The 20,073-nt window shown below is 63.5% G+C and overlaps 11 protein-coding genes across 11 annotated transcripts; 6 read left to right on the top strand and 5 right to left on the bottom strand.

Annotated features, from left to right (window-relative positions):
* Nucleotides 1–152: 152 nt before the first annotated feature.
* On the top strand, nt 153–2,012 carry RHTO_06653 (uncharacterized protein; the record flags this gene model as incomplete). The annotated part of the gene is made up of 6 exons (XM_016420313.1): nt 153–399; nt 455–711; nt 772–1,121; nt 1,222–1,403; nt 1,460–1,853; nt 1,907–2,012. The coding sequence occupies 6 exons, from the start codon at nt 153–155 to the stop codon at nt 2,010–2,012; spliced, it is 1,536 nt and encodes a 511-aa protein (XP_016269278.1).
* A 176-nt stretch (nt 2,013–2,188) lies between these two features.
* RHTO_06654 (uncharacterized protein) lies at nt 2,189–5,128 on the bottom strand (the record flags this gene model as incomplete). The annotated part of the gene is made up of 1 exon (XM_016420314.1): nt 2,189–5,128. The coding sequence occupies one exon, from the start codon at nt 5,126–5,128 to the stop codon at nt 2,189–2,191; it is 2,940 nt and encodes a 979-aa protein (XP_016269279.1).
* A 942-nt stretch (nt 5,129–6,070) lies between these two features.
* RHTO_06655 (DNA-directed RNA polymerase III subunit RPC6) lies at nt 6,071–8,251 on the bottom strand (the record flags this gene model as incomplete). The annotated part of the gene is made up of 7 exons (XM_016420315.1): nt 6,071–7,210; nt 7,291–7,434; nt 7,520–7,632; nt 7,692–7,756; nt 7,823–7,896; nt 7,958–8,044; nt 8,129–8,251. The coding sequence occupies 7 exons, from the start codon at nt 8,249–8,251 to the stop codon at nt 6,071–6,073; spliced, it is 1,746 nt and encodes a 581-aa protein (XP_016269280.1).
* Nucleotides 8,252–8,369: 118 nt separating this feature from the next.
* RHTO_06656 (uncharacterized protein) lies at nt 8,370–8,917 on the top strand (the record flags this gene model as incomplete). Its single annotated transcript, XM_016420316.1, has 3 exons — nt 8,370–8,564; nt 8,624–8,699; nt 8,760–8,917. The coding sequence occupies 3 exons, from the start codon at nt 8,370–8,372 to the stop codon at nt 8,915–8,917; spliced, it is 429 nt and encodes a 142-aa protein (XP_016269281.1).
* Nucleotides 8,918–9,364: 447 nt separating this feature from the next.
* RHTO_06657 (uncharacterized protein) lies at nt 9,365–9,667 on the bottom strand (the record flags this gene model as incomplete). The annotated part of the gene is made up of 2 exons (XM_016420317.1): nt 9,365–9,414; nt 9,475–9,667. The coding sequence occupies 2 exons, from the start codon at nt 9,665–9,667 to the stop codon at nt 9,365–9,367; spliced, it is 243 nt and encodes an 80-aa protein (XP_016269282.1).
* Nucleotides 9,668–10,148: 481 nt separating this feature from the next.
* Nucleotides 10,149–11,614, top strand: RHTO_06658 (acyl-protein thioesterase 1; the record flags this gene model as incomplete). Its single annotated transcript, XM_016420318.1, has 10 exons — nt 10,149–10,372; nt 10,434–10,460; nt 10,519–10,581; nt 10,647–10,694; nt 10,761–10,930; nt 10,993–11,105; nt 11,188–11,255; nt 11,322–11,398; nt 11,469–11,504; nt 11,574–11,614. 10 exons carry the CDS (start codon nt 10,149–10,151, stop codon nt 11,612–11,614), a joined length of 867 nt encoding a protein of 288 aa, XP_016269283.1.
* A 222-nt stretch (nt 11,615–11,836) lies between these two features.
* Nucleotides 11,837–12,489, bottom strand: RHTO_06659 (uncharacterized protein; the record flags this gene model as incomplete). The annotated part of the gene is made up of 3 exons (XM_016420319.1): nt 11,837–12,188; nt 12,253–12,353; nt 12,421–12,489. 3 exons carry the CDS (start codon nt 12,487–12,489, stop codon nt 11,837–11,839), a joined length of 522 nt encoding a protein of 173 aa, XP_016269284.1.
* A 356-nt stretch (nt 12,490–12,845) lies between these two features.
* RHTO_06660 (peroxisomal biogenesis factor 5) lies at nt 12,846–15,905 on the top strand (the record flags this gene model as incomplete). Its single annotated transcript, XM_016420320.1, has 7 exons — nt 12,846–12,941; nt 13,024–13,059; nt 13,120–13,621; nt 13,677–15,490; nt 15,549–15,618; nt 15,682–15,760; nt 15,824–15,905. The coding sequence occupies 7 exons, from the start codon at nt 12,846–12,848 to the stop codon at nt 15,903–15,905; spliced, it is 2,679 nt and encodes an 892-aa protein (XP_016269285.1).
* A 147-nt stretch (nt 15,906–16,052) lies between these two features.
* On the top strand, nt 16,053–17,101 carry RHTO_06661 (ER to Golgi transport-related protein; the record flags this gene model as incomplete). Its single annotated transcript, XM_016420321.1, has 7 exons — nt 16,053–16,106; nt 16,227–16,274; nt 16,397–16,423; nt 16,533–16,552; nt 16,616–16,653; nt 16,727–16,800; nt 16,865–17,101. The coding sequence occupies 7 exons, from the start codon at nt 16,053–16,055 to the stop codon at nt 17,099–17,101; spliced, it is 498 nt and encodes a 165-aa protein (XP_016269286.1).
* Nucleotides 17,102–17,286: 185 nt separating this feature from the next.
* On the bottom strand, nt 17,287–18,316 carry RHTO_06662 (Mpv17/PMP22 family protein; the record flags this gene model as incomplete). The annotated part of the gene is made up of 5 exons (XM_016420322.1): nt 17,287–17,536; nt 17,601–17,931; nt 17,990–18,074; nt 18,134–18,205; nt 18,251–18,316. 5 exons carry the CDS (start codon nt 18,314–18,316, stop codon nt 17,287–17,289), a joined length of 804 nt encoding a protein of 267 aa, XP_016269287.1.
* Nucleotides 18,317–18,573: 257 nt separating this feature from the next.
* Nucleotides 18,574–19,946, top strand: RHTO_06663 (GDSL family lipase; the record flags this gene model as incomplete). The annotated part of the gene is made up of 7 exons (XM_016420323.1): nt 18,574–18,767; nt 18,856–18,904; nt 18,987–19,068; nt 19,137–19,379; nt 19,447–19,505; nt 19,562–19,795; nt 19,860–19,946. The coding sequence occupies 7 exons, from the start codon at nt 18,574–18,576 to the stop codon at nt 19,944–19,946; spliced, it is 948 nt and encodes a 315-aa protein (XP_016269288.1).
* Nucleotides 19,947–20,073: the final 127 nt, after the last annotated feature.

Raw genomic sequence — 20,073 nt, forward strand, 5'->3', positions numbered from 1 at the left:
TGAGCAGCGAGCACTACTGCGCGGTCGTACTCGCCTAGGAGCAGCGAGCGAGCAAGGATGAGGCCAAGAAGCGAGCTTTGCGCGAGCCGGCGCCTCTTCGCTTCCCACCAACCACATCGCCACGCTCGAGACGCGCTTAAGACTCGCTCGAGATGGCGCGGGTCTCGAAGGACTCATCGACCGTGCCTCGCAAACCGTCGGGCAAGCGCGGCGACGGCCACAAGACCCTCCAGCGAGAACGGCAGCCCGGCAACTCGAAAGCTCGCCACAGGGCAGCGAGGCATCGGGAATGGGCGTTGCGCAAAGGCGCCGAGTACCACGACGGTCTGCAGCGGTGGAAGAAGGACAAGAGCCTGCTGCGGGTGAACGAGCGGGCCGCCAAGTGCAACGAGCGAGACTGTGCGTACGAGTTCTCCCCCGCCGTTGTCCCCTCGCCTGACTCGTTGGTCCCCAGTGGAGCGCGCCGTCAACCCCAAGAGCGTGCACAACTACCCCGACCGACCCAAGAACAACAAGATCCAGATGTGCAAGGACGAGAAGAAATCCCTGGACGAGATTCACGCCGACCTGGAGCTCAAGATCAAGAAGGAGGCGGCCGACCGTCCCGTTACGATCCGCGACATGAACCAGGATCTCGCTGCGTGGCGGGATGACCTGCTGAGCGAGCGCGGCGCGCAGGATCTCCGTCGCTGGATCCTCGACATCCTCCAGGCAAGTGCCCCTTCGTTTCCCGTCCGTCAAGTCGATCTGGCGCTGACAGCTCCTCGACAGCCGCTCATCGACAAGGCCAAGCAGAACCCGCCGAAGCGCGAGAAGGTCGACCCCGAGTACAGGAAATGGCAGCTCGTCCTCCGCGGCATCCTCAACAAGCAGTTCCCGCTGGCCAGCAAGAAGACGCCTGTGCAGGTCGACGTGACGTCCAAGTCTCGCAGCGTGCCGGACGTCGGCATCCACCTGGGAGTGTGGTGTCCGCAACGTACGGAGGCGTGCGTGACCAGCGAGACGCGGGCCAACGAGGAGGCGGCAGAACTTTTCCTCCGCCGCTTTCGCGCTCTCGTCCTTCCTCGCCTCCTCGAGAAGGTCTACGCGCGGAACAAGAACGAGGCCTTGCGCTTGCTCGAGTGAGCCGCCATTTCTCCCGCGCGCTCGATCCTCGCCTCCTCTGCTCCCTTACGCTCCCTCGGTCTCATCACTGACTCACTCGCTCCCAACCGCTCACAGGCTCTGGGCGTACGCTCGCCTCGTCCATCGCGAGGCCTACGGCAAGTACGAATGGATCGACTTGGGTCCCGTCGCCTCGTGCGTCGCCTTGTCGTGCGGCGCGACCGAGCTCCCTCACATCGACTGGAGCGATCCTAAGGCGGTGAAGGGCTTCGTTCTCGCGGCGGCCGGCGAATGGGAGGGTTCGCTCGAGCCTTGTCTTCGTCGCTTGCCCGGAGTTGACCCTCTCGTCACACAGGTGCCGACCTCCTCATCTCCGACCTCCTCGCGCAGATCCCCATCCGCGGCGGCCAGTGCGTCTCGGCGCCGTTCAGGAACTACCGCCACTGCTCGACGCCCTTCTGGGCCAAGACGCCGGAGGAGCGCCTCATCGTCGTCCTCTTCTGGAACGCTGGCCTCATGCCGCCCGTCGAGGAGATCGGTCTGAAGACGCCCATGGATTGCCTCGGCCACCCCATCTGCCTCAAGAACTTCCCCAAGCTGCGCAAGATCATCTACAAGGACGACTTCATCCGCATCGTCGACCGCACCGCGGCCCTTGAGGACGCCATGAACAAGCACCTCAAGCGCAAGACCGGCTTCTGGGCGTCCTACGCTTCCAGGGGCGCGCGCGCCGAGGGTAGCGACTTGGTGTAGAGACCCTTCCCCTGCTCTGGTCGGTTCATCCCCGTTCTTTTTGCTGTAGCGAGAAGAGGTTCAACCCTCGCCAGCACCCGAAGCACCCGAAGGACCCGCAGCGCGGCGTCGTCTTCGATCAAAAGTCGCTCACGATGCAGTACTACACCGAGTAGAGCCGCATCTATTACTTGCATTCGCACTATCGCATCGTCGCATCGCGAGTTTCGTCCCTCTCCCGAAGCATCGACGAGTCGCTCATATTCTGGCTCTTCTCGCTCTTCACGCGCCACATTGCGTTTCAACGGCGCTTGCTCACACATCTCATCTACTGATGGGTTACGCCTCTACCTCACACCCGCACAACCGCCCTCATTCGCGCGTGCTCCTCGCTTTCCCTCCTCGCCCTATCCAGCCACGCTCCAATATCCGCCTTGTCGAACCCGCGCTTATCCTTGCTCCCTAGCCTATGCTCCCTCGTCGCACCGCCGCTCTTGCCACCCTGCTCATCCACCCGCAAAGCCTGCTCGAGCAGCGCGTCAAACAAGTTGGGCTCCTGCGTCCGCTGAGAAGGCGGGACGAATGTCGGGTACGTGTCGCGCCTCGCTTCGGCTTGTTGCGTGAGAGCGCGGTGTGCGGCGTCGGCGGAAGCGATCCGAGGTCGGCTTGTCCAGGGTTTCTGCGGTGGGACGGGTGACGTTTCGAGCGAGGCTGGCATCGAAGGCGGGAGGTCGTGCAGCTTGTCGGTTGCGAGACGCGCCGAGCCGGGCGTCTGTGGCGAGAAGCGCGGCGAGTTGAAGCGCGACTCGTCGAGGAGTGCGTGCGAGAGAGGCGAGACGAGAGCGGGAAGCGGCTTCGAAGTCGAGATGGGCTTGTCGAGGGAGAAGAACGACTGGAAGCGAGGCGGAGAGCGCGCCTGCGGCACGATTCTCGAGGCGAGCACAGTCGGCGCAAGATCTTTGGCGAGTTGCGGGTCCGGCTGCTCAAGCGAGAGGAGGCGTTCGCAACGACCAGTCAGTCCAGCCTTCTCCTCCTTGACGTGCAGACCGTTCAACTCGTCGATGATGTCCTCGAGGACGAAAGTCGCGACAGAGCCGGCACTCGAGGGCGGTCGGTACGTCTTGCCCGTCAAAGTTGCGGCACCAAAGTCGACCGAAACTACCGGGCCAGCCGACTTTGGTCCCAGGTCTATCGACGCCTGCGATGTGAGCGAAGAGGCGAACGAGGAGGTGGACGGGGTCGAGGCGTGTGAAGGAAGGCTTCGCGAACTGGATGCCGTTGCCGTCAAGATCGAGTCGCGGGCCTGTCGGGAGAGATCGAGCTTGGCGGGTACGCGAGGACGAGCGAACGGCGGCAAGGGTGGGAGGGGCGGAGCGGGGAAAGCGTCGACGAGTTCGGGAGGAAGGTCGGAACCGGTAGAGATGCAGGAGACGGGGCGAGTCGCGGGCTTGCCGAGGGTGTAGCCGGAGAAGTCGATGTCCGAGGTAGCCGCCGGAAGAGGCGGGAGGTCCCGGCCGGTCGGCGAGGGCGCGGCTGTCACGGGAAGAACAGGCGAGCGCGACGATTCCGCATCCTCCGTACCGATCGAGTGCGGGAAGGAGACGTCGCTCGCGCTCGTGCAGTTCGTGAACCGTCGTACGCTCGAGCGCCTCCTGCTCGCGCCCGGTCCAAACCTGACAGGGACCTCGTCTCCTCCTCGGGCGGAACTCGCCGCCGTTTCCGCAACCGAGTCGAGCCGTCCTCGCCATGCGAGGGGCGCACCTGCGCTCGACCGACGGCGAGGAAGTGCGAGAAGAGTAGGAGAAGGCGACTTTGCGTTGGCAGGCAGTCCAGCTGCCGGCGGCGAGATCTTTGGCGGGCGGGAAGAGGAGGAGCTGCGAGGGGACGAAGGGGAAGTCGACGATGCACGAGAGAACCGCAAGTGGTGGCTGGCAGGGTGTCCTGCGGGTGCGCGCATCTGCGAGAGTCGACGGAAAGGCTTGGGCGGGAGAGGCGGTGAAGGGGAGGACGAGACGAGCGAGGTGAGGCTGGCTGTTGCCGAAGGGAAAGCGAGTTCTGGCGACGCGGCGACGTAGCCAGTCAAGTCGAGAGTCGAGGAGCGTCGCTTGTAGGTGTTCCGTCGGTCGGACGCACGGCGAAGGGAGTCGTCGAGGCATTCCGCTTGGGCGAGGAAAGCGGGTGTCGTCGAGAAGCGAGGCGAAAGAGCAACGTCAGGCGTCGATGTGCGCGCTTGTCGCATGCCAGGCCACGGGATGTCGCTGTCCCAGACGTCGACAGATCCTGCTGTCGAGACGACGCTGGCCTTGCGAGCACCGGTCGGCTTGATCGTCGCAATACTCGCACCGCCCGTACTGCCCTTCCGCTCGCTACACCCGAGCTCATCCTGTAGAGTCTCCTCCGCCGTCATCATCTGGGAGTACCGCTTCGCGCCCACGGGCTGCGCGTCGACAACCACGATCTGCGGCCGCCCTGCGCCCGTCTTCCGTCGCTTCGTCTGCTCACACCGCTGAGTCACGACCTTATCGGTCGACGATATGTCGCAAAGCCGCTCCATGTCGGGAGAGCGCGGGCTGGACGGGGTCCCGCTAGAGGACGTGCCGCTGGGGAAGAGCTGTGAGAGGCGGTTCAGGTTGAGCGAGTCGCGGAAGGACTGGAAGGGGAGTTGGGGCGTAGGAGTGCCGACGGAGGACTCGGACCAGTGCGATTTGGGCGTCGGGAGGTCGGGGCAGGGGGACGAGGGAACAGTGGAGGAGGAGGTCGAGAGTCCGGGCGTGGGTGAGCGAAGGTGGTACGAGAGGGGCATCGTGCTTGTGTCAGGGAGAGCAAGCAGTCGTGTCGCGTCTGAGGAAGGGCCTGCCGGCGCAATCTTCGTGGCCTGCGAGTGGCCCGGTGACGATCCACCTTCTACCAATTTCGGCGACGCCTGCTTGCCCGTCGAGGGGCTCGCCTCGCCGACGACGATACAAAGACCCTCGAGCCCGCTGCTTGAGCCAAGCGCAAGTCGCGGAGCAGACGGTCGCTCATCCCGTTCCCGTTTCAAGTCGGCGAGCATCGTCTCTGCTTCGCGCTGCTGCACCATCGCCTCGAGCATTGATCGCTGCGCCTCGGTGTTCTGTCGCAGTCGACGCCCTTTGAGCTGGAACCGGCGGGAGATGGTTTGTCGGCGGTTTCGAGGGGAAGAGCTGGCAGGTTGGGCTGCGGTTGTCGAGGTGTCGGCCGTCTCGCGCGAGTCGCCTTTCCACCGCCGTTCCACCCGTGTCGAGCGACTCTGGGTCGACTGCGACTGGCCCATCGCGAACGTCTGCGAGAAACAGGCGGATCAGTTGTCTCCTCCCGAGGACGATGGTCCATCTTCGCCTCACCTAGCGCCTCCCTCTATACTCTACGAGCACCAATTGAGCAATTCGGACCGTCTAGTCGCACTGCACGTGAGGGTGGCCCCTCAGCTCGAGTTCCCGGGAGACGAAGTCGAGAACAAGGGGAACTCACCGAGCAACGAGGATGCTTCGCCGGTGGGTCAACGGCGTTGATGACGCAAGAGAATCGGAACCAGTCACGAAAGCAGCAGAATAACAAGCAGATGCCGCGAGGAAGAAGAGGCCGGCTTGGAGGAGAAAGCGAGACGGAGAGCGACGTCGGCGAGGGGAAGCGCGCTGGAAGGCCGGGCGGAAGCGTGGCAGCGTGCATCAGACCCGTAGCGCACAGGCACCTCGTCCCAAACAGACCTGATTGAGTGCGACCCACAATTCCTGCCGGCGACGACGAGATGAAAGCGCTGGAAGCGGAAGGGGATCTGCAGGGCCAGCGTTCGCGTGTGCGAATCCTGCCCAGTCTGCTGGCGCGCCAGAGCGTCCCCCCGGCACAGCAGCCGCCGTCGGGAGGAGGAGGACCGCATCTGGCAAGTCCAGCCACCTCGCAAGCTGTAGGCGGGGGCAATTCATAGCTGTGATGAAGTCTCCGTGTGTCGCTCAGTCGTCTCAGGCGCACGCGGTCGCAAGGTTGTGGCTGCGACGAGCGAGCGGTGAAGTGGTGAGAAGGAGCGAGTTGACGAGGGAAGCGCCAGCTAGCTTTTGCAGAGCTCTTGAGCAGTCTATCCCGAGGACGAGTGTCGCAGCAACCAAAGCGAAGTCGCAGCCACATCGTAGCCGCACGCGAAGCGGGGCGAAGAAGTCGCTCTGTACGGATCATGCGTTGCAAGCGAGCAAAGACCCTCCACGCGAATCCGACGTCGCCCTTAGAAGTCGAGGTACGTCTTGAAGTAGGGGCAGTCGACCGGGTTGACGGGCGCAACGCCGTAGTCGACGCCGCCCTTGAGTTCTCCCCATTTCGCATCCGACACGCCAATCGCCGCACCTGCGCCGCCCAGCATGCCGACTCCCTGGATCCCGCCCTCGAGCTCGATGCGCGTCGTCGGCTGGCCGGCGTGAGCGGGGGCGGCGACGGACGAGGCGAGCTTGTTCGGGTTCGCTGGGTTGGCGGCGAGCTGCGTCGGGCGGCGGTACGACGCGGCGCGCAGGCGAGGCGGCTCGGAGCAAAACTCTTCGACGGGGCAGCGCCCGCACGGCATGTCGGTCCAGCCGATGACGGGCGCGTACGGGCGGACGAGGCGGTAGACAAAGTGCGTCTCCTCGTCTGCTTCGGCCTGGCCGCCTGAACGTCTCGCCACCTTGACGTCGTCCTCGCTCGCCGACGACGCGCTCCCGTTGCGCTCGTCGTCCGAGTCTTCCTGCTCGCTGTCCGACGAGCTCCGCTTGACCTTGTTCTTGCCGCGCTTCTTCCGCCGCGGCGCATCGTCGTCCTCGTCCTCCTCGTCGCTCCCGGCCTTCTGCTTCTTCTTCCGTTTCCGCTTCGCCTTCGCATCGTCCTCGTCCTCCGTCGCCGAAAAGTCCGCACCCGATTCGGCGTCCGAATCATACTTGGCCCGTTTCCGCTTCGCCTTGCCATTCGCCTGCCTGATCGCCTTCTTGCCCTTGCCTTTCTTCGGCGAAGATCCCTCGTCCGAGTCTGACGCATCCTCGTCGCTCGACTCGGCGCCCTTTTTCCGCTTCGAACTCGCCGAAGCTTTTCCCTTCCCCTTCCCATTCGCCTTTCCCTTCTTCCCGTCGCGAGGGGCGGGGATCGTCGGGTTCCGCTGGACGAGCACCTTCTCCACCACCCCATCGTAGATCATCAAGTCGAGCAATGCCTCGACGTGCTCGGGGTGGAGTTCGACGACTGTCGCGCCGAGCTGGGTGATGAAGGTGAGGACGTCGTCGACCGAGGGGAGGAAGGGGGTGGCGGTGGTGGGGAAGATGGGGCGGAATTTCTGGGTTTGCGAGGTGGATGAGGAGGGGTCGGCGGAAGGTGCGTGGATCTGGATCGAGGGCGGGATGGACTGCGTGCGATGTTCCTTCTCTAGTCAGCTCATTCGTCCGGATGAAGGGAAGAGCGCCGACGAGACCGGCTGTCGCGCACCCTCTGCTGCAGGAACTTCTGAACAATCTTCTTGAGCTGCTCGACCAGTTCCGTGTCGAGCTCGTTGTCCGTGAACCAAGGACCGCCCGTCAGCTCCACCGAGGGCTGGATGCCCGCGAGCATGTAGATCTTGCGAGTCGGAGCCTGCGAGCGGGGAAAATGAGGGACCGAGAGCGAGTCAGTGGGTGAGGGGACAGCATCCGAAGCTGGCGCAGTGACTGCAACGCACCTTGACCGACTTGACGCGCTTGATCGTCTTGCGTCCCTCGAGGACCTTGAGCGCCTTTTCGACCGTCGCGCGCGGCAAGCCCGTCTTTGCGTTCAGCGTCCGGCTCCAGATTCCTGTAGGGCGCAGATCATCGTCAGGAGAGCACGGAGAAGACGCAGTGAGCGGCACGCACCCATGTTCCCCGCCTCCTTGATGTGGTCCAACACCAGCTTCTCCTCGCTGTCCATCGAACTCATCCTGCGCGGGGGACATCGCGGGTCAGCCTGGTGGGCTCGGTAGCGTTCGGAGAGAGTTTGGACGCACGCCTTTGCCTCCTCCTTGCCCATGAAGCGGAACAAGATCTGGCCGCTGGGAGTCCGGAGCATCTGGGCGAGACCCTGCCATCCTCACCGCCTGTCAGCGTGCACATCGGCTAGCACGAGCTCTCCGTGGACGCACCTTTCGTAGCAGCGAGTTGACCGCATCGCCCGAGGCCTGGTTCACACTCAAGCCGCACTGAGCGAACAGGTCCTGTTGGCTGATCTCCTGCTCGACGACGCGCACGGGGAGGTTCGCCGGTCAGCATGCGCTTGTATGACGGTCTCACAGGACGACTGGAAGTGAACGCACCCCGCCGCGCACGCTGAGGCCGACGTTGAGCAACTTGAGCTCCAGCGGACTGAGCTTCTTCGCGTTTCCTCCCGCCGCAGCCCCTGGGCCCCCTGCAGCCGACGTCGAAGCCTTTGGAGGCATGGTAGCAAGCGTCTCGAGGCGCACAGACGCCCTCAGCCGGCGAGCGAGCGTCAAGTCGTGAGGAGACCCAGCGACTCGCAGAGTTGACCTCATCTCAACGCTTCTCCTCGAGCTTAAGATGGCTGGTGTGACGCAGACGACGCCTGGCATCACGCTACACACGCTCCCGCTCGACCTGTCCCGCTTCGACGCTGCGTTCTCGTCGCCGCTCTTCGCCCAGTTGACCGTCCTCGGACCAGGCGCCGCCATGCTCGCAGTGGGCGGGCAGCCGCTCCCGTTCGCTTGGGCGAGAGATATCAGCGTCGCCTTGTCGGTGCGCGTGCTTCAGATCAAGCGTCGTCGTCGTAGCTGACCTTGGGTTCTCCCCACCAGCGTCCGAACGGCCCACCTGCAGCGACAACGCTCAGCAAGGGCAGTTCCGCCTCGTTGACACTCTCATCGCGACTAGGTAGGTCCGCCCAACTCGCTCGAAGCTCTATCTGCCAGCTGACCCCGCCGTCTCCCGCAGCGAAACGCTACTCGACGCAGTTCTTCCTCTCGCTCGACCTCTCCTCCCTCGCGAGCGACTCGACAGCCGGCCCAGCGAACGCAGAACGGGCGATCCTACCTCTCGAGCGGGCGTTGGTGGAGGCGTTAGATACGGTGCTTGAGAGGAAGAAGCGGTAGACTCGCAAGGTGCGTCTGCCTTCGCTTCGTCGTGGTTGTGAGGTACCGACGCTTTCCTCGTGCAGAATAGCAGAACAACAAGATACCCTACCGAATCACCCAGTACCCGATTCTCGCCATGTTGTACCACCTCTCGCATCTCTCGCAATCCATCTCGAGGCTTCACTCCAAAAACGAGGAACGTTACAAGCGAGCGTGAGCGCTACAAGCGCAACGAATGTGTGATGTGACCATGATGAGGTACGTCCCGGAAACCAGAAAGGCGAAAATCGAGCAGAGGGCTACATGGGGCGGGACTGAGGATGGGGATACATGGCGGTGAACGAATGGCGGTGCTGTGTGAGCTTGTATGTGCGGGTCTGGCGATGGTGTGTGCTGTACTGAGCAAACATGCGGGTCTGGCTGGGGTCGAGGGCGTGAGAGGTGGAGTGGGGGAGGTGAGGCGGCTTAGAGGGTGATGCGGCCTTGCATGCCCTTCGAGCGGAGCTCAGCGCGCACTGTACAATGCAGGAGGTGAGCTAGCTGATCAGGCGGCAGACGGACCGCTTCAAACGCACGCCAACTCGGCTGGAGGACCTCCGCGCTCGCAAACGCCATAGGAGGCGGCGCCTTCTTCGACGACGGAGCCGCGAAACCCGAGAGGACCGTCGCGCGGCGGATGGGCCCGATAGCCTTGAGTGCGCTCGACGAAGCGAGTGAGGACGAGCGGGCGAGGGTCGACTGGCCTGCCAGGAGTGCGCGGGTCGCCATTTTGAGTCCGGTGGAGATGGAACGAGTGTGAGGGGTCGGAACGGATGTGTGTGCGTCTCGCGAAGAGACTGGGACGTGAAGCCAGACGCCGGGTGAAGAGGAAGAGGAAGAGGAAGAGGACGAGGTGTGGTTGGGGAGCAGCGGGAGCTGGGGCAGCTGAGCCAAGGCTCCTACTCCTGACCCAGGCAAGGTCTGCGCGTCTCCAGACGTCGAAGCGGATGAAGCCTCGCCACGGTCGAGCGGGTCGAAGGGTGGCTGGCTTCTCCGCCCGAATTGAGAAGGTTCGCGCCGTCGACAAGTGCTGAAACCGGTCGAGAACAGCCGCAACGACGCCGGCGCCGGCTCGATTGCATGCTTATTTGCAAGCCTTCCGACGGAGACAGAGCCAGCCGGAGGACGAGCCAGCCCGCCAGCCCGCCGCACTCGCCCCGTACTCGCTCTCGTCGTCGAACAACCGCTCGCACGCCGTCGTCTGGCACGAATGCGCTACTCGTACAATGCCCCGACTGCACCAGCGCGGTGGATCCTGCTCGCCGTCGCCGCCTTGACGCTCTTCCTCCTCCTGCGGCCAGCGCCCCCGAGCGAGACGGGCGAGACGGAGGACGTCTCCGAGATGCTCAAGATGTACCCGACGGCGAGCGAGGCAGAGACGGATACAGAGGTGCTCGGCATCGGCAGACACAGCGCGACCGTCATCTTCCTCCAGTGCGTTACCGACGACTTCGTTCCTTTGATGCTGGGCTAACTCGTTTCCGCTCGTCTGCAGTGGACTGGGCGGATCAGCAGCGATGGTGTGAGTGCGCGTGTACATATGGGAGACGTGCGGCAGCCGTGTTGACCATTTCGCGCAGGTTCCCTCTCATGGAGGTCATCCGGCCAAAGTTGTGGCAGGTGTCGTGGTTGATGCCCAACTCGTGCGTCATTAGCGTTCTTCCATCTCTCTGAGTATGGCGGATGACTGAGCAGCTCCCGCCCGCAGGCCTCTGCTTCCCATCACCGCGGCAGACGGGAAAGTCGGGCCAGCCTGGTGCGTTCCCTTTTCGCCTCATTCGTTCATCCTCTTTTCACACACTCATCACGCCTACGTCCCCAGGTTCGATATCGACTCGTTCCCCGAAAAGACCGACTTCGACCCCCCTCTTCCAACGCACGAAGACGAAGTCGCGATGAAGAAGGCTGTCGACCGGGTACACGCGTTGATCCAGGGCGAGCTGGACAAGGGAATCGACTCGGATAGGATCGTCCTGGCTGGGTTCTCGCAGGGTGCGTCGGGCCATCGTCGTCTGAGAAGGAAAAGGAGCTGATGCTGGGTGAGAGGTGTACAGGTTGCGCGATTAGCTTGTTGGCGGGCTTGTCGTCGAAGGAGAAGCTCGGAGGGCTGATGTGCATGTCGGGCTGGCTCCCGCTTGCGGATCAGATGAAGAACGGGAAGCACCCTGTGCGTACTCGTTCCGTTTCTTGCGATTCGGCGTCGCTCTTCTCGCCTCGGCGCTCCTACTGACGCTCGTTGCGTGTCGCAGTACCAGACACCGAACGCGCACAACTTGCCGGTCTGGATGGGCCACGGCGACGCAGACCAGACGATCCGGTTCGTCCCGTCTCCTCCCTCCTCCTTCTCACCTGAATCGACTGACTCGCTCGACTTACGATTCAGACACGGCTGGGGACTGAAGACGCTCGATTTGCTGCATGGGATGGGCTTCAAAGACGTCGAATTCCACACTTACTCTGGTGCGCTTCCTCCCGCCTCCTGCCACTCTTCTCGTCTTCCCCCTCCGCTGACGACGCTTTTCCACGCCAGGTCTCACGCACTGGACTCGCGCGGACGAGCTGCAAGGTCCGTTCTTCCCTCCGTTCTCCTCCTTTCCCGCCAAGAAGCTGACCTTGCCTCCGTTCGCGCTTGTAGACATGCGGAAATGGCTGCAGAAGCGGCTGCCGCCTACATAGACACTTGAGCACTTCGGTGGGCGTATCATGGGTGGAGGAAGAGCTTGTATTGCATGAGTTTCGGTCGGTCAGGTTCGTACTCCAGGGAGAGCCCCCAGTGATAGGCGGTCACGAGGCTTTGCGCTGCTCGACTGTGATAGGACGCCGTCGGAGCGCACGTCCTGTCTCCGCAAGCGAGCAAGGCGATTCAGTCGTTCGAATCGCGCTGGATCGCCGCAATGGCTACACCTGCCCGCTCCCTTCCTCCTTCATCGTCTCATCCGCTGCCCCTTCCAGCATCCCACTCTCATCTCCTCCTCCCCCCGCACCGGCCTTCTCCCAAGGTTTCCTCCTCACACTCTCCCGACTCTCACTCGGCTCCCCCTCCGCAAGCTTATCCGGGATCTCCTTGATTCCGGGGATGGGCGCGCCGGTAGCGATTAAGGCGGCTAGTTGGGCGAATGTTGGAGGGTAGGGTGGGTCCGAGGAGGAAGAGGGAGGGGGAGGTTGGGAGGATGAGGAGGGTGAGGAGGCGGAGGGGACGGTGGTGAGAGATGAGAGGGGCTGAGGTTGTTCGAGATCTTCTGGGGCGTGTCTAGAGACAGATGGCGGAGTCAGCGGAAAGGAGAGCGTAGAAGCGAACGAGGATGACGGCGCACGAGGAGAGGTAGAAGGCCTCGGCGCGCTTGACCACGTCTCGAATCTCGTCTTCGCTCGCCCCTTGGTCGTAGTACGGCTGCAAAATCAACTCGAGTCCTTGCTGTCGCCGAAAAAGCGAGGATGAGCGATGTTCGACCGGGAGACAGTCGAAATCGACGGCAGCGCACCAGGAAAGTCGGGTCTGTGCGCGTGGTGGGCAAGATCCGGTGTTCTGTGGTTGCTGTCGCGGTCTCCATCGTCTCGGATAGCCCCTGTGAGGTGTTGTTGGCGAGAATGGACTGATGAGGTCGAGGAGGAGCGGGTGGAGCAAGGAGACGACGAGGCGGTGCGGGACAAAGACGGGTGGGTTCAGGCGGGTCCGGAGAGTCGCAAAAACAGCTCGACGCTGCCAATGGAGCCCTGGAAGCAGCTGTTGGCGGTATCGAACGGGGTCAAGTCGTCCCGGATCTCGGCTCGTCGACTTGACCGACGGCTTGACCTCGACCAGCTCACTTCGCCCGCTCGCACTCGCTCAGACACCCGCTGGTACTGCTAGGACGACTGCTGAGACTCGCACGACCCCGCCAGTCTTTGTCCCGCAGCGCCAGACGCCATGCTCGCCTCGCTCGCAGGTGGCGCCTCATGCGGACCGTCAAACCCGCTCCAGCAGCTGTCCAAGACGTACGGTGCAGACAGAGGGGCTCAGCAGGTGCGCAGGATGGTGCTGACTACCCAGGGAGGCGGGCGAAGTCGTCGTGCTGACACACGCCGTCGTCTTCCCTCCTGAACAGGATCACTTTGGCTCGCAGGCGGGGCCATCGGGTTCAGTGCGCTCACGCGCTCTTGCTAGTTGAAATGCTCCCACTGACACGCGCTCGCACCCGCAGCAATCGTTCCGCCAGTCGACCCCGACTCAAGCCCATCCCTCCGATCCCTCCGCCGCCCAATTCTTCCAGCCGCACCCTTCCCAGCCCTTCGACCTCGCTCCCCTCCACCGCGCCTTAACGCCCACGACAGCCCAGCCGAAATCGGCCTCTCCCGCACCGCCAGCATGGGCACAAGCGTTCGTCGCGCAGCAAGGTCCGCCTGTCGCTCACAGCGCACAGGAGCAGGAGATGTTTGCTCGCGCGTTTGGGCGGCCACAACAGCAGGCGCACGTGGAGCAGTCGGCGTGGAGGAGCGAGTTTCACTCGCAGCCGGCATCGCAGGTCCCGCAAGTCCCGCAGGCTCAGCCGCAGGCCATGTCGCGCTTGCACGGCCAGGGCTTCTCGAATATCGGTCCGATGATGTCGATGGCGAGACCGATGGGTTATGCGCCGCAGCAGGTCGCGCCGGGGATGCAGGATGTCCAGATGGACCGCGCCAGGGAGGAGCAGAGCGGGAAAGTCGGTGAGTCCGCCGTGTTCCCCTCCTCGCGTCTTTCGCTGACGATCTCCGCGCGTAGATTGGGAGAAGGCCTTCCTGGCACAGGAGGTGGCGCCCGCCTCTCAGCTCATCACCGACTCCCTCCCCTCCTCAACCACCTTCGCCGGCATCACCGAGACCCGGCCTCTCACGCCTCCCCTCCGCGCCCACACGCCCATCGCCGACACCCAAGCGCGCGACGCACTCGCCGAAACAGCCGCTAACCTCCTCTCGACCGTCAAGTCGGCCGAAGAGCAGCGTCTCCGGACGCAGGAGCACCAATCGGAACGCGATGTGGGCGACAAGTTCGCCCAGTCGTCGTTCATGGAGCTCATGCGGCGGTTGAAGGACGGAGAAGTCGCGGTTGAGGGGGACAAGGTCGTCGAGCAGGTTCAGCCTGTCGCGGCGGCGGACAAGGGTAAAGGACGAGCGAGGGACGATGGATGGGCGACCGATTTCGCTGCGACGATGCGTGAGCCCTTGGAGCGCGAGGAGGAAGGACGGGTCGGACAGGCGCCGCCGATCTTGAGGCCCGGTCAGTCGGTCGCGGAGCATGCGCACGAGCAGCACGCTTGGGCGGGTGGCTTCAACTTCCAGGCCTTCCGGGAGAACCAGGCCCGCGACAACCAGGAGCTCCTGCGCTCGACGATGGAGGGGTACGACGAGCTGGGCGAGTTGTGGAAGGACGAGGACCGCGCGCGGACTGAGAGGGAGCGCGTGGCCAAGGGCAAGGGCAAGGGCAAGGAGCGCGCGCCGTTCCAGTTCCAGGGCGACGGCGGTTCGTTCGCTCACGAGGAGGACATGCGCGACATCGTCGCCGACACGCACGTCCCGCTCGCGCAGTCGTCGTGGGAGGAGGACTTTGACGACCCGAGCATGATCGTCGGCGGACACCAGCTTGGTGGCGGCGTTGCGCGGAGGTTGTCCGGCGCGGGCATGTCGGCGCAGCAGAAGGAGTGGGATTTGCTCCAGAGCGAGTGGGACAACATCGAGGTCTCGGCGGCGGGGCTCAAGCCGAAGAACCAGAAAGAGGCGATGGCCACGGCTTCGACGAGCGCGACAAGCCACGGCTACGCGTTTGCGCAGAACAACCCGTACGTCGGCGCGCACTATCACTCGTCATCGACGCACCACCACGCCCAGCACCAGGGCAACGCGACCGACCTCGCTGCGGTCCTCTCCGAACGCCACGACTCGCTCCTCCAGCGCGAAGCCGACGTCCAGCACGACCCGACGAACGCCTCGGCATGGCTCTCACTCGGCCTGAAACAGCAGCAGAACGAGCGCGAAGAGTTGGCAATTGCGGCTCTCAGGCGGGCCATCGAGTTGGACCCCCTCGTCTCGAACGGCGCCGCCCATCTCGCGCTCGCCGTCAGCTACACGAACGAGGGCCGCCGCAGCGAGTCGTACGAGGAGATCAACCGGTGGGTCTCGGCGCAGACGGGCGAGAACCGTGCGTACGCGAACGAGATCGAGCAGTACCGCCACTTGTTTGGCGCCGCCTTGCCCGACAACACGGTCGAACGCCACGCGTACCTGTCGAATTTGCTCATCCGGCTCGCGCAGCACAGCGCTGAGAAGGGCGAGGGTGCGGCGGGTGTCGACGCAGACGTCCAGATCGCGCTCGGCGTCCTGTTCAACTCGAGCGAGGAGTACGACAAGGCCGGCGACTGCTTCGAGGCGGCGCTCTCGGTGCGCCCGGACGACCCGCTCCTGTACAACCGCATCGGCGCGACGTACGCCAACTCGGGCAAGACCGACCTTGCCATGCAGTACTACCACGCCGCGCTCGACCTCGACCCGGGCTACGTGCGCGCGAGGTTCAACCTGGCCGTCGCGGCAATGAACCTCGGGGTGCGTGCCACGCTGCGCTGGTTCGTGAAGTCGAGCTGACCTCGCTTCTGTTCCGCAGCAATACGAGGATGCCGTCCACCACCTCTTGACAGCGCTGTCCGTGCAGGAGGCCGACATGGAGTACGACAGTGCGTGAGGGTCCTTCACTGTCACGAAGCGTCGATCTGACAATCGTGGTCGTCGCCTCGCAGATATGCAGCAGACTCCGCCCGTCAACGCTGCGGGCGTCAGCCACGCCCTCTGGGACTCGCTTCACGTCTCGCTCATCCAGTGCGTAGTACTGGTCACCGCAGTACACGCAAGCGGCCACTGACACGCTCACTCCGCCCGCAGGATGCACAAGAGCGAGTTGGCGCCCCTTTGTTCGGCTCGCGACCTCCGCGGTCTCCTCCAGGCGTTCGCGTCCGACCGGTAGTCTCTGTAGGACGTTGTGCCCTCGTAAACGTGGCTGTTCTGCCCTACGAACGAGTTTCGAGTGTTGATCCTCCCGTCGCGAAGTTGTCGCGCGCTCTCTCTCCCGCCGTCCCGCGCTCCAACTCGCTCGCCTGGCTTGCTGCTCACGATGGAAGCACAACAGCGCATGCAGCGTCTCCCAGAGACCCTCAACCAATTCCGGGTGCGCTCGCCGCGTCCATTCAACTCGCCTAGTCCAGCCACATCCCGACAACAGCGATGTCGGCGGCAGCTGGTGCGACGGCGTGGACAAGACGTGCGCGCTAACCTCGAGCTTTAGCAGGAACGTCTGCAAACGCTGCGCCCGCCCCAGGAGTTCTTCAACGTACAGGTGCGCCTCGCTCCCTTCGATCACGTCCCGCTGGCTGCTGCGTGTCCTGAGCGGGAGGGGCAGTAGTTGGCTGGGTCTCGTGGAGCAGGACAGCACTGATCCCGTCTATTGTGCGTTCGCAGCGGGTGTCGAAGCCGGCGGACATGGGCGTGAGTCTCGTCTCTTCCTCCTTGCGTTTCCACCGTCCCCATCTCTCGCATGGGCGATTCCGGTGCAGGGTTCTGTGCACGACGACTGACATCGCTTGTACTCCTGTAGGCTGCAACTTCACGAATCAAGTTCGCTTCGAACCGCCTCAAAACGCATTCCTGCTCGTCCTGACGCTCTTCTCCTTCACGCAGGTACAACGTCAACTACTTCAGCGGCAACTACATTCTCCGTGCGTAGTCACGCACACCCTGCTCCCCGGCGAATGACCAAACTCGCCCGCTGACCTCCCTCGATTCCTGCAGTCATCCTCCTCCTCGCCGTCTACTCGCTCCTCACGAACCCGCTCCTCCTCATCGCCCTCGCCTTCCTCATCGGCGTGCGTCCAGCGACTCCACCATTGCCCAACTTCCAGCGCTAACCCGTTCCTCGCACGCACGCAGGGCTACATCGGCATAAACCGCTTCATCCCCGAGCCGGTCCAATTCGGCTCCACCACCATCGAGCCCCGCCACCTCTACATGGTCCTACTCATCGTCGGCATCCCCATCCTCTGGATCTCGGCGCCCATCGCGTCTTTCTTCTGGCTCGTCGGGTCCAGCAGCGTGTTGATTCTGGGACATGCGGCGCTGGTGGAGCCCGGGGTGGAGAGCGAGTATGGCACGGTGCAGGGCGTGTGAGCGGAGCTGGGACCGGAAGTGGAGCAGGGAGGAGGAGGAGGTCAGGCGATGCTTTTCCCGCGGACGCAATGGACGTTCTTTTCCTATCCACCTCGCGTGTCGCAGCCGTGAGGCTCGGGCAATGGACAAGCGAACTACGTCCTCGCTTGCATGCGAATACGTCGACACTACACGCTTCCCGGCCGCTACTTCGTCTTGACCGCCGTCTCCCAGCTCAGGTACACCGTCCAGAGGACGTTGATGCACCCGCTCAACGGCACGCGGTACTTGAGCGGCACGTAGAGGAACATGACGACCTGGATGAACGGCCAGACTTTGTAGTTTGTCCAGAGGATCGCGAAGAAGGCGCGTTGGATCTTGAGCCAGATTTGAGAAGGGGATTTGAACTCCATTAGGCCCATGGCGACGAGGAAGACGATGAAGGAGATGGGCGCCCTGCAAGTGGGGCGAGTTAGCGTGTGTGGGAAGGAGAGAGAGAGGGAGTTCAGCGGCGCCTCACATGATGATCTGGTCGACCCCGACTCGTCGCGCGAGCACCACCTTGTCCACACTCGGCACCGCATCCTCCTTGGCGCCTACCGCCTCTTGACCACCCAACAACGGGCTGCGCGGCATCGCCTCGACCGCCTGAACGCCCACACTCGATTTCCGCCGATGGTGCGCGAGTTTCGAGGCTTTGTCGTCGAGACCGACGCCGTTTGTTTGGAGTGAGGACAAGCGAGAGTGTGTGGAGGAGGAAGAGTGGATTTGGATCGATTCGAGAGGGACGGGTTCTTCGGGGTGAGGGACGGACGAGGTCGGTCGGAGAGGGTAGTTTCGCTCGAGGTAGGCTGCCGGTGCGGTTGCGCGTCAGTTAGAGTGTTAAAGAGCGCGTAGGAGGGCGCGCACCGTTCCACAGCAAGGCGAGGGGAGCGATCCCGACGCCAAAGAGCCAGAATCGCAGTGTTCTCGCCGGGTCGAACGGCGACGAGGACTGCGGGCGGGGGAGCCGTCAGTTGAGCATCCTTGGAGCTGGAGGGCGCGCGCACTCACGAAGAAAGTTTGGGCGAGGGTGTCGCCTATTGCGTTCAGCGTGCCGTACATGACCTGGTCCGCGAGTCGGTCCTGTCAGCCTGCGCCGCCTCGCTCGATGGTCGCCCTGACACTCACCGCCACGCCTGCCTTGGGATTCGTGTCGAAGAGCCATACGTGGGCTGCCTTGAGTGGGGAAGCCATCCCGAGCGAGCAGTGAAGCGAAGGGGAGAGCGAGAGACGAGCGGCAGCAGCGGGTGTCCAGGGAGATCCACTAGCTCGAGCGAGTCCCAGCGAGTGTGTCTGTGTGTGCAGTGAGCCGTACGAAGCGAGGTTGGGCGCGGGATGGTCGAGAGGTGGCTGGACGACGGCGACGACCTCGACTCTCGGCTCGCCCGCTGCTTCCTTTGCGCAGCTGGGCTCGTCTGCGTCTCTGCTGCGACGCCGGACACGCTCGAGAGATGCCACCACCCCTCCCACGGCCCCTCGTCTTGCTCTGCGCAGTCCTCGCCCTCGTCCTCCTCCTCGGCACAGGACACCACAAGCGCGACGCCATCTCGACCGCACTCGCAGACAGGCGCACCAAGTGGGTCGTCGGAAAACGCAGCAGGTTCAACAGGGTCGTCTGCTTCGGAGACTCGCTCAGCGACGCAGGGTGCGTCCACCGCGGTCGTTCAACCACGACGACGAGGAGGAGGAGTGGCTGGCTGACCGGCGCTCGCTCTTGATCCGTCGACTCGCAGGAACGGAGCGTGGCTCTTCACAAACAAGACCTGGCCGTCGGACAAGTCGGTGAGTTCGAGCGGTCGTTCTTGGGGCTGTCTCGCCCGGGAGGACCTTTGTGCTGATCTCTCGCTCGTTCACTCGCCTGCAGTATGTAGGCCACCGCTTCACGAACGGGCCAGTGTACTCGGAGTATGTCGCGCAAGAGCTCGGCGTGCCCTTGATCAGCTACGGTGCGTTGCAGCCGCGGTCCTCCTCGCCCTCGCTCTTCGCTTACCCTCCCCCTTGGTCTCTCGCACAGCTACCGGCGGCGCTTCGATCTCTCACCGCGTCTCCTCTCGATCCGGCGAACACGGCATGCTCCCCGTCGACTGCATCATGGACCAAATCGCCAAATACTCGGTCGGCAAGACGGACGAGAGCAACACCCTCTTCATCCTCTACGCCGGCGCCAACGACGCGTACTTCTCGCTCGAGGAAGGCGGGACACCCGCCGAGGTATTGGTGGACTTGAAGGAGTGTGTCGAGATGTTGAGGAAGATTGGTGAGCGCCCGACGTCCTCCTGCGTCTCTCGCTCTCCTGCTGACCGCTTTTCACTGCTCGCCCGCAGGCGCCGAGTACATCGTCATCCCGACGCTGCCGCCGCTCGGCGACAACTATCCTTACTCCGTTCGTCGCGCGCTTCGCCTCTTCCGCTCCTTGACTGACCGCTCTTACGCGCGCAGAACGCCCTCCCCGACGCCGCCGAGCCCATGCGTTTCTTCTCCACGGAGCTACACAAGATCTACCTCGACTGGACGCGCACCCAGCCCGGCCTCGCCTTTGCCGACTTTTTCTCCCTCTTCGATAACATCATGCGGCGCCCCGAAGAGTACGGGTTCAACAAGGAGTATCTCAAGGTCGGGTGCATCAAGGAGAAATGTGATGCAAACGTGAGGGAGTACATCTGGTTTGATGATGTGCGTCGCGTCCGTTCTTCCACTTCTCGCGGATTGACCGGGCTCACGTTCGCATTGCGCGCAGTACCACCCCACAACCTACGTCCACTCCCTCATGGCCGACGTATGCCTCAAAGCGCTCGACAAGGTGCTTCGGCCGCGGTTGTGGTGAGCGGAAGGGGCGGAGGTTGTACGATTTTATTGTTATGAGCGCATCGTCCGGCTGGATCGGGCGTGGCGCATCTGCATTGCATGTATCCGGATCTTATTGCTTAGGGTTAGGGTTAGGTTAGGGTTAG

The sequence above is a fragment of the Rhodotorula toruloides genome, assembly GCF_000320785.1.
Source record: "Rhodotorula toruloides NP11 unplaced genomic scaffold Scaffold46, whole genome shotgun sequence".
In the NCBI taxonomy this organism is placed as follows: Eukaryota; Fungi; Basidiomycota; class Microbotryomycetes; order Sporidiobolales; family Sporidiobolaceae; genus Rhodotorula; species Rhodotorula toruloides.